This window comes from Schistocerca americana, chromosome 5 (assembly GCF_021461395.2).
Source record: "Schistocerca americana isolate TAMUIC-IGC-003095 chromosome 5, iqSchAmer2.1, whole genome shotgun sequence".
Taxonomy (NCBI): domain Eukaryota; kingdom Metazoa; phylum Arthropoda; class Insecta; order Orthoptera; family Acrididae; genus Schistocerca; species Schistocerca americana.
Genome location: NC_060123.1, coordinates 50,477,486 through 50,490,403, shown reverse-complemented (window position 1 = coordinate 50,490,403; position 12,918 = coordinate 50,477,486). Strand labels below are relative to the sequence as shown.

Below are 12,918 nucleotides of genomic sequence, written 5' to 3'. Positions count from 1 at the left end.
CTGACACACCGGTGTCAATGTGTTCTTTTTTCCATTTCCAGGAGTGTATATCACATGAAGAAATATTTTTTGTTATTTGTTATCTGTCAACTTGTCTGTCTGTCTGTTAACATCCCTTTCCTCAGAAGCGGGTAGACGTATGACGTTCAAATGTATGTCACGTACTAAGGCCTATGGTCCCTTAGCGGTGTAAAAAATTTAAGCTTCTAAGTCAATGAAATTAAAAAATGGTTCAAATGGCTCTGAGCACTATGGGACTTAACATCTGAGGTCATCAGTTACCTAGACTTAGAACTACTTAAACCTAACCAACCTAAGGACATCACACACATCCATGCCCGAGGCAGGATTCGAACCTGCGACTTAGCAGCAGCGCGGTTCCGGGTTGAAGCGCCTAGAACCGCTCGGCCACAGCTGCCGGCAGTGAAATTAAAAGATACGGCCATTTCTGCCACATATTTTGAGACTTGCAAACTCACGCGTCACGCATCAAAACCTTTAAGGTACTTCCCGTTGACCTAGCTTCATGAAACTTGGCAAGAACCAAGGTTTCAGGTGCAAGTAAAGGCAGAAAAACAAAAAAACTGTTAATTTGTAATCATATCACACGAAAAAGAATGTTTTCCTCATTCTCGAAAGTGTTGGAATTCCCGGACCAATATCTTGCCAGTATCGATATCGATAACAGGGGAAAATCGTCTAGATTCTCGATTCATCGGGATGGATGACCTATCTACAAACGTAATTAAATTTGTACGAACTATAGGTGCGCGAATTCTACTTGCAATTTTCCGTATTTTTTTTTCACACTCCCACCGCTGTCTTCGCACCAGATGCCACAAAAATTTATTATATAATCATGGAGATTTTGACGGACTGTTATCTACACGTAGCTATGGTTATCAGCTACCATGCAGGTTGTATGTACTAAAGTGTGTTTGCTAGAATGATCAGATGTATTGAAACTTCCTGGCAGATTAAAACTGTGTGCCCGACGGAGACTCGAACTCGGGAACTTTGCCTTTCGCGGGCAAGTGCTCTACCAACTGAGCTACCGAAGCACGAATCACGCCCGGTACTCACAGCTTTACTTCTGCCAGTACCTCGTCTCCAACCTTCCAAACTTTACAGAAGCTCTCCTGCGAACCTTGCAGAACTAGCACTCCTGAAAGAAAGGATATTGCGGAGACATGGCTTAGCCACAGCCTGGGGGATGTTTCCAGAATGAGATTTTCACTCTGCAGCGGAGTGTGCGCTGATATGAAACTTCCTGGCAGATTAAAACTGTGTGCCCGACCGAGACTCGAACTCGAGACCTTTGCCTTTCGCGGGCAAGTGCTCTACCAACTGAGCTACCGAAGCACGACTCACACCCGGTACTCACAGCTTTACTTCTGGCAGTACCTCGTCTCCTACCTTCCAAACTTTACAGAAGCGCTCCTGCGAATCTTGCAGAACTAGCACTCCTGAAAGAAAGGATATTGCGGAGACATGGCTTAGCCACAGCCTGGGGGATGTTTCCAGAATGAGATTTTCACTCTGCAGCGGAGTGTGCGCTGATATGAAACTTCCTGGCAGATTAAAACTGTGTGCCCGACCGAGCCTCGAACTCGGGACCTTTGCCTTTCGCGGGCAAGTGCTCTACCAACTGAGCTACCAAAGCACGACTCACGCCCGGTACTCACAGCTTTACTTCTGCCAGTACCTCGTCTCCTACCTTCCAAACTTTACAGAAGATGTACTTTACAGAAGATGTATTATTAGTGTGATATGAAAGCTAGCTGAGTAAAGTGAACGTCAGAAGCCAAGAGAATTAAACTTTTAAAAAATCGGACTGAGAATTATATCAAAGCATTTCAGTGTACTGGAATCCAGATCGTTAGTCCAAACGTTCCCGCAAATTTGGATTTCCTTATGTCAAAGAAGACAGATGTTGCATTGCATTCTAATGTACAGCAAAGATTGAAGTTCAAAGCAGTACACTCGAGGTCGAACGAAGAGTTGAATTTTTTGATTTGAACGAATATGCCAAAAGGTCATTGATATCACGAGACAAGTATAAATATTATTTCTAATGAATTTCCTACTAGAATTAATAAAAAAACTGCAGTAACATATCACAATTCGTGAAGGAGCAAAAATAAATAAATGAATAAAACAATAGAGCCTAGTCGATGCCGAAATTCTGCAACTGACTTACATGCCTCATTTGATTGATAAATATACTAATCAGTGGAAGAAGGCAACGAGGAATATTTTACATAAAACCAGTTCCGGTATCGGAGAAATTTATAGGAAAGAGAGACGAAAAAATAGGCCTACTAACAAAGAATTGACAGATACCTATTCTCACGGAGTAACTCTTAACAAGAACTAAAAAATGTGGTCGCATGAAGCATGTGCAAGCATTTAGGAAGCAGACGACACTTACGTCAATTGTTTTAGCGGAATCCCTGTAAATTATTCCCTGTAAATTACGCTATGGATTTATGTCCGAATTTTCATAGCCAAACGAAGAGTGAGAAATGTGCAAAGTGGGTATAGAATGGACAAATGTGAGCTCTAGGCCCTGCAAACAAGATTTAATAGCTCGAAAGTTATTAGTGGAGTAAAACTTAAGTAGCGATTTCAGGTAAAATTTTTTTCCGAACTTTCACAGCCACACTGAAGTGGTAAACGGATAAATGAAATATCTAGTTGACCAGCGAGAGTGTAATTTTGAAAAAAATATACGTATTTAATTGCTTGAAAGTAATTAAGGTAATTAATAAAAAATTAACTAGTGATTTAAGAGAAACTGTAATATTTCAAGAGGAGCTGCTGGTAGCTATGTAAATGAAGTGTCAAAAATTTCATCCCTTCAAAGTCTAGCTGCTTACTGCATTAAAAATTACACTGGTGTGATTTTTAAGTATCAGAATGGCTCCCGCCGAATCAAGTATTAAATTCAGGATATTTAGAAAATTTGGAAATTAGTGGTAAGGTCTTATGGGACCAAACTGCTGAGGTCATCAGTCGCTAGGCTTACTCACTACTTAATCTAACTTAAAGTAACTTACGCTGTGGACAACACACACACCCATGCCTGAGGGAGGACTCGAACCTCCGACGGGGACAGCCGCGCGGACCGTGACAAGACGCCTGAGACCGCGCGGCTACCCCGCGCTGCCATGACAGTTAGAGAACAGAAGAGGCTAGAAAGGCAAGTGGCGTATCAAAAACATCATGCTTCATGAACAAAACCAGAAAGTAAGAAAAAGTTAAATAAAACCATTCAAATGTTTTGCGAAACGATTTGTCTAAAAGTAAGAAATAAACTGACTAGAGAAACATTTGACGCGCCTTTGAATGATGCTCCAAAACCTGAACATCAAGAGAGATTAAGAATTTAAAGTTCAATGTTTAACACAGAATCCCAGAATTTTAAAGGGTACTGGAGGGTGTTTGTCTGGTAGATTATGTAGATCGTGCAGTCTGCTGTCGTGTGGCCTTGACATATTTCTATCCTCTGTGCCCAAAAGCTTAAAGAAGATACAGCAATTTTCCAATCTCAAAAATTTTCCATAGAAATATCAGGAAAGAGAATGCTCGTTCTCAGACGGCACCTCATTTGCTATAGATAATTTCCAGCATCATTCTAAGGCGCGTCTAATGTTACTCTAATTGGTTTCATTTCTTACTGTTAGGGAATAATTTCACAAAGCACTTGACTGTTCTTTTCCTTAAAAATAAAAAAAAAGTTACCTATGTTGAAGACGAGACCGGTAGTGCCCACCAACCTTCTAAATTACAACTTTTCAGGAAAAGGCGTAAATGTTTATTTTGATATTGTTGTCCCTTTGTGCACTGTTTACAGTATTAAATTATATCTGGATTCAAGCCCTTTATGGCCCATAATTTTAACATGTCCCACACACAGGGCCGGTAAGAGAGCGTTTTTCCATAATGCGAATTCTCATTTGGCGTATCGCTCCCCCCTCATCCTTTCCCCGTACATTTTCAACCGTATCAGTTTTAGCTACTAATTGTGATAAACACTGTATACAAATCTTGCACTCCGGCGCCCATCTCAGCTTTGTGCTCCAGGCGGCGGGTTGTGTCGCTCGGGACTCAAACCAACCTCTGCCCATACAGTAATATTACACTGTTCAGTAATAGGACTCATCTGACATGAATCAACTATACCAAAATAGTGATTCACTAAGGATGAAGCATCTTACTCTATGCAGAGTGTATGCAGCATGGCTTGTGTGTCATAAAAGTTAAAACAGTGTGCCGTCACAGGATGTGCTCTACCAAGCACGCATCACGTAACTGGAAGGCAGGTAAGATAATACTTCTTGCACATCTTCCTGATTGTTCTAATAGTCTGCCCCCCACAACGACATGCTACATTAAAATGAGTGTGTCGGCAAAACTGTTAAAACTCAGGTTGTGACGCTACAACGCAGTCCTTGCTATGAATTTTTTCGCTTACTTAACACATGAAACTGTTTGTAGACGATGTATTGTCTAGTGTAAATATGTATTGTAAATACTATGTTTAATTATGTAATATTTAACACTGGCAAGTCAGGGCATATTTAGTTAATGTTGAAGTCAGAGAGATTGTTTTGTCGTGCTCTGGACGTGGGAGCGCGCCAGCGGGTAGTAGTAGCAGTGACGCCGTGCTGGGAGTAAGACGTACAGTCGAGTGTTGCTAGTCCTAGCTGTGTTACATCTAACGGCTAGTGTGTGGATCTAAGTACGACGGAATAGTAATGGTCGGCATATCTGGAAGCATGGCCGGGCAAGTTATTATGGATTAATGGACATAGTGCTGAAGAAACGAGCACTTAAATATGAAGCGCACTGTGGGCCCAAGTCGCAACAGTAAAAGCCCGCTGCCACATTGTGTCGCTACCGTGGACTTCCGTCGACCCACCGACAACGAGGGGAGTAAGATCTACGTAATTTTCGTAGGATAAAATTGTAGAAGGCTTGCCAGTGACTGTGCTTTTCTCTGAAGTTGAACAGTTAATAACAAGCACTTTATACTCGAAGTGTTGCTGTTACATTCCACCCGACAATAACACCAAGTAGGTTCCTTCCGATCCTTACCTTATTGAACCTAGCGTGTCACGCCATTATCAAGAGACAATATGTTAATTATCAAATTATTTGCATAGACGGTGAAGATTAAATTTCAGACTGGTTATCGTAGTTAAACGTTGCACTTAATAAGTTTACGGCAACCGTAGTAACTTAATAATAGACTGAAGTAATAAATTTGATTATTAAGATTTATTTCAATGCATATTCAGCTGAAGTTAATTCAAGGATATTTCATGAAACTATAAAGCTTATTCCACCTGGCAATCCCCCAAGTAATGAATTATTATCATTCAAAATATAGTTCATCAATTATTGGCAATATATTTCATTATCAGTAGATTAAACTGTGCAAAGTACCTAATTTTAAAGACAGAATGACAGTCCATTATTCAAAATCTCGATAGATAATTGTCTGTGTTGTCAGCATTGCACTTAGCTGACAAATTAGGAACAAAATAAGTGTAGTTAGATTGTTATAACATTGTTTTATATGACTACTGAGCCTGACACAGCACTTAGGTAAAAGTTCCCGTTCCACCTGCTGCACTACAAAGAGGTAAACTTTATTTTTGACACAATTACTCACGTACTTAACAGTACTGTCGCTCATCAGTTGAGCTGGCGACCGATTTTTTAATTGCTTTTACAACTCAATCATTTCTTTCGGCAAAATTTCCACTGGCAAAATTTATTTCCAAATTATTTCCATTATTTCATTTACCGATCGTTATAGAATGAAATCCCTCATTCAATAACGATCAAGTTATGACGTCTCCTGTTTCTCGCGGAATAATCGTTATCTACTTCGGATTCCGATGCCTTATCCCGACGCGGGTCAAAATTCATAATTCACGGTCATTGTCAAATTGTAATTTAGCAAATCCCGGGAAGCAGGGGGGTGTTATAAGGTAAACTAATTTGGGAATATCTCTGAACTCACATGACTTCTTGTGACCTTATTGTGCCATAGGCCTACACCTACAGCGAAGACAAATCAACAGCAATAAAAATAAGGTTCTCTTGACAGCTTCTCATACCTTGGATCCATGTTCTATTATTGCGCTGCTGCAGCACCAATGGTCAGCTTGTATGTTTTACCTGAAAGTGAGAAGAAATGCTTTAGTGTGAGGTATAGAAATACTTCATCCTCATTGTGGTGGCAATCAGTAGTTAGTAGCTGACAGAATTACATCCCCCACCCCTGCTCCCACTATGGAGGTATGCATTATCTCTACATATCACAGAGCCGCTATCTTGTGAGACAGGGAGGTGAGTTAGACAGTGATATAATGCACACCCATGTTAACGACCTTCTTGTACATCGGTCAGCCTGAGTCTGGTTTTCGAACAGCTTCTCGTACCTAATTAGGACAAGGAAAGTAAATCGAAATAAATGTGTCGAGTTAGTCGAAATCATTCAAATGAACGTCTGTGAACTTGGGTGAGCCATTATCTTTGTATGTCTTTGCTCAGTCTCAGGATCTGCCCACTTGACTGTCTGTTTGCCAATGGGTAACGGCTGTTGCCTCTTTTTGTGCATCACGTTATATTCTTTGTACAATACGTCATGTAGTACTCAGTGCAGTGCAATGTGCGAGTTCGTTTCAACCCGAAGTCGTCTAATAAAGCGTACAGTATTACATTTATCAGCTTTCTCATTAGAAGTAATTTACTGGCAGTATCCGCATTCATATTAATCTGTCTCTATGTAGAAAAATGATGAAGCGGACCAATAAACAATTAGTCACCAACCATGTGTACCTACAAGCATTAGAACTCTCAGCAGCTATGGGCCCAATCCGGGACACTGTTGTTTAATAGAACAGTTGTTTTGCTCAACAAGTATGGAGACGAATTATTTGGTTAACGTGCCAAAGTTGAAAGGACTTGAAAATTACGGAGCTTGAGCTGCAATCGAGAAAGTGCTGCCGGCCGGAGTGGCCGAGCGGTTCTAGGCGCTACAGTCTGGAACCGCGAGACAGCTACGGCCGCAGGTTCGAACCCTGCCTCGGACATGGATGTGTGTGATGTCCTTAGGTTAGTTAGGTTTAAGTAGTTCTAAGTTCTAGGGGACTGATGACCCCTGAAGTTGAGTCCCATAGTGCTCAGAGCAATTTTTTGAGAAATTGCTTACTCTCGAAGAATTGACATAATGTATCCAAAGATGCCAATTTCAAGGCGAAAATAATTTTTACTGTTGATTCGTCCTTGCACGTGTTTGTAAAAGAAGCACTGACAACAGCGGACTTGTAACAGAAACTGGAATCATTGTTTGATGACTCACACACTGCACTGCGCTGCGTGCTACATGACGTAGTGCACAAAGAATATAACGTGACAGAGAACAATAAACCTATTGAGAACATCAATACCAGTTCATCTAAGAAATGTGGTTCAGTGACAAGCTATGTAAATCAAGTAATAGGAAATGGCCAGAATTACTTGGAACTGGTTTTGTGGCTAGTGTTGAATGGATTTGTTCACTATTGTTAGCAGGATTACCGGAAAAATACTCTCCGATGATTATGGCCATTGGACATTCAGGAATTACTATTACGACAGATGTATGTAATTAAAAGCTTCTCAATATGGAAGAAGAGGTTACCGCTGGCAGTGCTTAATTTCTGATTGCGGCTATCGAGACGAATCCAATGATGGGTAACAGTATGGTCTTTGAAGGTCAACGAAGGTCCCAAAGGTGGCATGAACGTCCATTAATTTGCATAACATGCATTATTGGGCAACTGCAAATCGATGTTGGCTGCGGCAAGTTGCACACCAAAAACCGTGTTTCGTCATTGCGTGTTGTGGTATTCTGGAGGACAGAATTATAGGTTCCTATTTCATCGAAGGAAATCTTAAAGGCAGGAACAAGGAACAGAATGTGGTATCAACAAGATGGGTGTCCGGCACATTTTTCGCTGATGGCTAGAAATAAATTGCAGAGACAATTCCCAAATCGTTGAATTGGGCGCGGAGGAGATGTGTCGTGGCCGGCTCGTTCGCCTGACTTGACGCCTCTGGATTTTTTCTTGTGGGGATCGTAAAAGACTATTTATAAAGACGTTCCGACTACAACTGAAGACATGCGAGAGAGAATTGTTAGATCGTGTGCTTCGATAAGTGCCGAAGTGATAAGGAATACCTCTCAATCCATGATGAGAAGATTTCAGCACTGCATTGATACCAATGCTCATCACTTCGAACACCTTCTGTAAATGGATTTTCATGTCACCTTTGGGACCTTCGTTGACCTTCAAAGACCATACTGTTACACACCATTGGATTCGTCTCGATAGCCGCAATCATAAAATAAGCACCAAACTATAGCATCCCTTTTAAAAAAACAAAGTTGACCCTCATATCTCTGAAGCGACCCCACCTAGCAACAAAAAACCAACGTCATATTATGGCCCCCATTGTCCCATGCAGCATTTGTCTCACAAACTTTTCAGTACTATCGTACTTTCGGAGTTATTCTAGGTGGCAATAGTTAGTGACTCACCCTGTATACAGGGTGTTACAAAAAGGTACGGCCAAACTTTCAGGAAATATTCCTCACACACAAAGAAAGAAAATATGTTATGTGGACATGTGTCCAGGAACGCTTACTTTCCATGTTAGAGCTCATTTTATTACTTCTCTTCAAATCACATTAATCATGGAATGGACACACACAGCAACAAAACGTACCAGCGTGACTTTAAACACTTTGTTGCAGGAAATGTTCAAAATGTCATCCGCTAGCGAGGATACATGCATCCACCCTCCGTCGCATGGAATCCCTGATGTGCTGATGCAGCCCTGGAGAATGGCGTATTGTATCACAGCCGTCCACAATACGAGCACGAAGAGTCTCTACATTTGGTACCGGGGTTGCGTAGACAAAAGCTTTCAAATGCCCCCATAAATGAAAGTCAAGAGGGTTGAGGTCAGGAGAGCGTGGAGGCCATGGAATTGGTCCGCCTCTACCAATCCATCGGTCACCGAATCTGTTGTTGAGAAGCGTACGAACACTTCGACTGAAATGTGCAGGAGCTCCATCGTGCATGAACCACATGTTGTGTCGTACTTGTAAAGCCACATGTTCTAGCAGCACAGGTAGAGTATCCTGTATGAAATCATGATAACGTGCTCCATTGAGCGTAGGTGGAAGAACATGGGGCCCAATCAAGACATCACCAACAATGCCTGCCCAAACGTTCACAGAAAATCTGTGTTGATGACGTGATTGCACAATTGCGTGCGGTTCTCGTCAGCCCACACATGTTGATTGTGAAAATTTACAATTTGATCACGTTGGAATGAAGCCTCATCCGTAAAGAGAACATTTGCACTGAAATGAGGATTGACACATTGTTGGATGAACCATTCGCAGAAGTGTACCCGTGGAGGCCAGTCAGCTGCTGATAGTGCCTGCACATGCTGTACACGGTACGGAAACAACTGGTTCTCCTGTAGCACTCTCCATACAGTGACGTGGTCAACGTTACCTTGTACAGCAGCAACTTCTCTGACGCTGACATTAGGGTTATCGTCAACTGCACGAAGAATTGCCTCGTCCATTGCAGGTGTCCTCGTCGTTCTAGGTCTTATCCAGAGCTCCATAAGACGCCGATCAATTGCTTCTAACGTCTTCCTGTCGGGACACCTTCGTTCTGGAATTCTATCTCGATACAAACGTACCGCGCCACGGCTATTGCCCCGTGCTAATCCATACATCAAATGGGCATCTGCCAACTCTGAATTTGTAAACATTGCACTGACTGCAAAACCACGCTCGTGATGAACACTAACCTTTTGATGCTACGTACTGATGTGCTTGATGCTAGTACTGTAGAGCAATGAGTCGCATGTGAACACAAGCACCGAAGTCAACATTACCTTCCTTCAATTGGGCCAACTGGCGGTGAATCGAGGAAGTACAGTACATACTGACGAAACTAAAATGAGCTCTAACACGGAAATTAAGCGTTTCCGGACACATGTCCACATAACATCTTTTCTTTATTTGTGTGTGAGGAATGTTTCCTGAAAGTTTGGTCGTACCTTTTAGTAACACCCTGTATGTACGAACATATGGGGCTTCCTACATCATCGTAGCTGACCACGCGCAGTAACACCTGTTTTCTGGTGCTCTCTGGCAACTGCTGATACGAAGCTATTTCTAACAGGTCTTGGGAAAATATTGCAAATGGTGCTTTGAAAAACGTTAGTTTCAAAGTAAATTTCTTTTTACGCAAGTTGTATTATGTTACGTGTGTGAAAGTGCAATGAATTTCTTAAATCACAGAGCGTTTGATCTCATATAAAACTTAACACATTGAGGACTAGCCACTTAGAAGAATTTCGAGCCCAGAAGACCAGACATTAATGTCATTATTTCAAATTTTACTGGCACATTTGTGAGATGCATCTTAAAGTGAAACACACGCAAAAAAGACCAATAATATGTGTGAAAGCTTAGCTTTGTTAATCCTCAGGACCAATATTTTACGGGAAAACGTAATGTTTCTTGTAGCTATACTATGTACATTAATTCACACCATTAACTTTTCATATTTGTGTGTTCACTCTACCTAACAGTGATGGTGCTATTGGCTGACTACGTCAAGTCTCCTATGCTCTGAATATCTGCTGTCATTGGCTGGCAAGATCACGTTACATGAGCTATGACTGGCTTACAAGAGCGCATATCGATCTCGATTTCAATGCTTCAGAAACTAACGTGCTGCTTTGAATCTATACTATCGTAATACGAATGCAAAAATATGCAGCGTATCGCAATATGAAAACATGCAGCGTAGAAGTTGCTACACATCAGAGGTTTCTAAAACATTTTTTTGCCTAGTTTTTTCGTTCTCTGAAGTTCCACACTGGTTTACCATTCAAAGGATTAATATTTTTACAGTATACTGTCACTTATAATGGAAAAAGTGTAATTTTCACCTTGAAAGAAATGTACTTTCACGTGAGAAAAAGTGCATTTTTAAGCGGGAAATCTGGAAAATATCCGGGATTTTTTTCCTTGTCCGCGTATGCATCTTTTACACTCAACATGAAAGTTATTAGCACCCATAAATATATCTCATGGGCGAATGAGCTTAAAAACTATTAATAATTTTCTATAAATGCGTTAAAACAACACTGATATAAAATCTAATAATTAGATAAGAACATAAATACCTATGACTAGTTGACCACTAACAAATAAAATGGAAAAGAACCTACCAGTGGATGTGTTTGTCCTCGATAAAACACACACGCACACACACACACACACCCACACACACACACACACACACACACACACATACATACACACAAAACCACACGCGCGGGCGCGCACGTAATGAAAAAATTAAAATCGTCTTATGAGTGAAAGAAAATGAGGATAAAACATTTTTTAGTAATGGGCAGAGAAACTACGTTTCAACTTATTAGTTGTAATAAACTTAATGGGCTCAGATTCGAAATACTAGATAGATTCGTACACTGAAAGCTAAGAAATATGAGGAGCAGTATAAAGAGAAAGGAGGGAAATATACATTTGAAGGTGTATACTAATGACATCTCTCTAAGAGCTGGGTTAAGATTTAGCTGAGACTCATAATTAGCAACTACAATCAAATGCTGAAAGGAATGATTTAACAGTGGTTGTGTACCTGCACCAAAACTCGAGAGAAACCGATAACCGGGAGCTTTTTCGTAGTAATGCAAGTTACACATAAAGTATAAAAATTAACGTCGATCCTAAGGTAGAAATTTGGAAGACATAATATTCTGCTAGTCATATCGGACGTGAAGTACGTATTACGTCTAGAGTAATTTTTAAGTTCTGTGCCATCCGTCGTCACACTGCTATGAAAGCTGGTCGACAGTAATTACATACCTGGATATCCTGAAGAGCCTTCCCAACATCGAACCACACGTTTAGGCCGAGAACTCTGTGTTTGCAGATGGTAACTTACAACTCACATCACTTCCATCCGCCTCTATAGCGACTACCGGTATCTTTGCCTTTGATCTGTTTCGCACTGAACTCGGAGCACAACAGGAATTTAAGATTACTGTCGTATCACTGCTAGACAGGAGTGAAAATATAACAATCTGAGTTCAGTATCTGTGAAGGGATCATCATCAACAGAAATTATCATTGGAAATACGATTATCTCTGAGATAAAGACAAAGAATGAATTCGAGTGTCAAATATTATCTTTCCTCTGAGCTTATCTTGCAGACATTATATAAAAATTTAGCAATAGGTGCCGGTTGTTGAGAAGATGAAGACGTATGATGAAAAGTTGATGTGACATGGTACGAAATGAGATCATAGACACTCCTGCGACGAGCTATATAGAATCCATATTGCCACTGAATTAAAATTTAATTTGAGCTTTGTAATACAGAATTATGGTCCACGTTGTTAATCTGTGATAACGTAAGGGAAGGGAACTAATTACATACATTTGACTTGCAACAGAGACCAGTAGAAATCTGCTGACAGACGTGGGAAGGTTCTATTTCGGTACTGAGTGAAGCCTTCGATTTAAAAGTAATGACGAGAAAGAAGTGCGGCAATAGCTTTGTCACCATCTTTAAAATCGGTAAAGTGTAGCAACAAATATATTGTTTTTACAGTCTTCAGATTTTGCTGATTCGTAATTGAAACACATGTCTCTGCCGCTATCAGACATGGGTAAGGGATGGTTAATAGGGAGAACACGTTTCGTAAACCTGGCTGTATTGCCTAAACCGAAAACCTGACTCTTGTTCTTACGAATACTAAATCTCTTGAATATTTGAGTAAAGAATGTTGCTTTG

General features: G+C 40.8%; 1 protein-coding gene across 1 annotated transcript in view; it reads right to left on the bottom strand.

The window, feature by feature from the left end:
- Nucleotides 1-12,103, bottom strand: part of LOC124615639 (vesicular glutamate transporter 1-like) — a 261,727-nt gene extending 249,624 nt beyond the window's left edge. Inside the window, exon 1 of the mRNA XM_047143649.1 lies at nt 11,987-12,103. Within this exon, the coding sequence (XP_046999605.1) occupies nt 11,987-12,015 (29 nt within the window). The 5' untranslated portion in view covers nt 12,016-12,103. The remainder of the gene's footprint in view (nt 1-11,986) is intronic.
- Between the last annotated feature and the right edge of the window lie 815 nt (nt 12,104-12,918).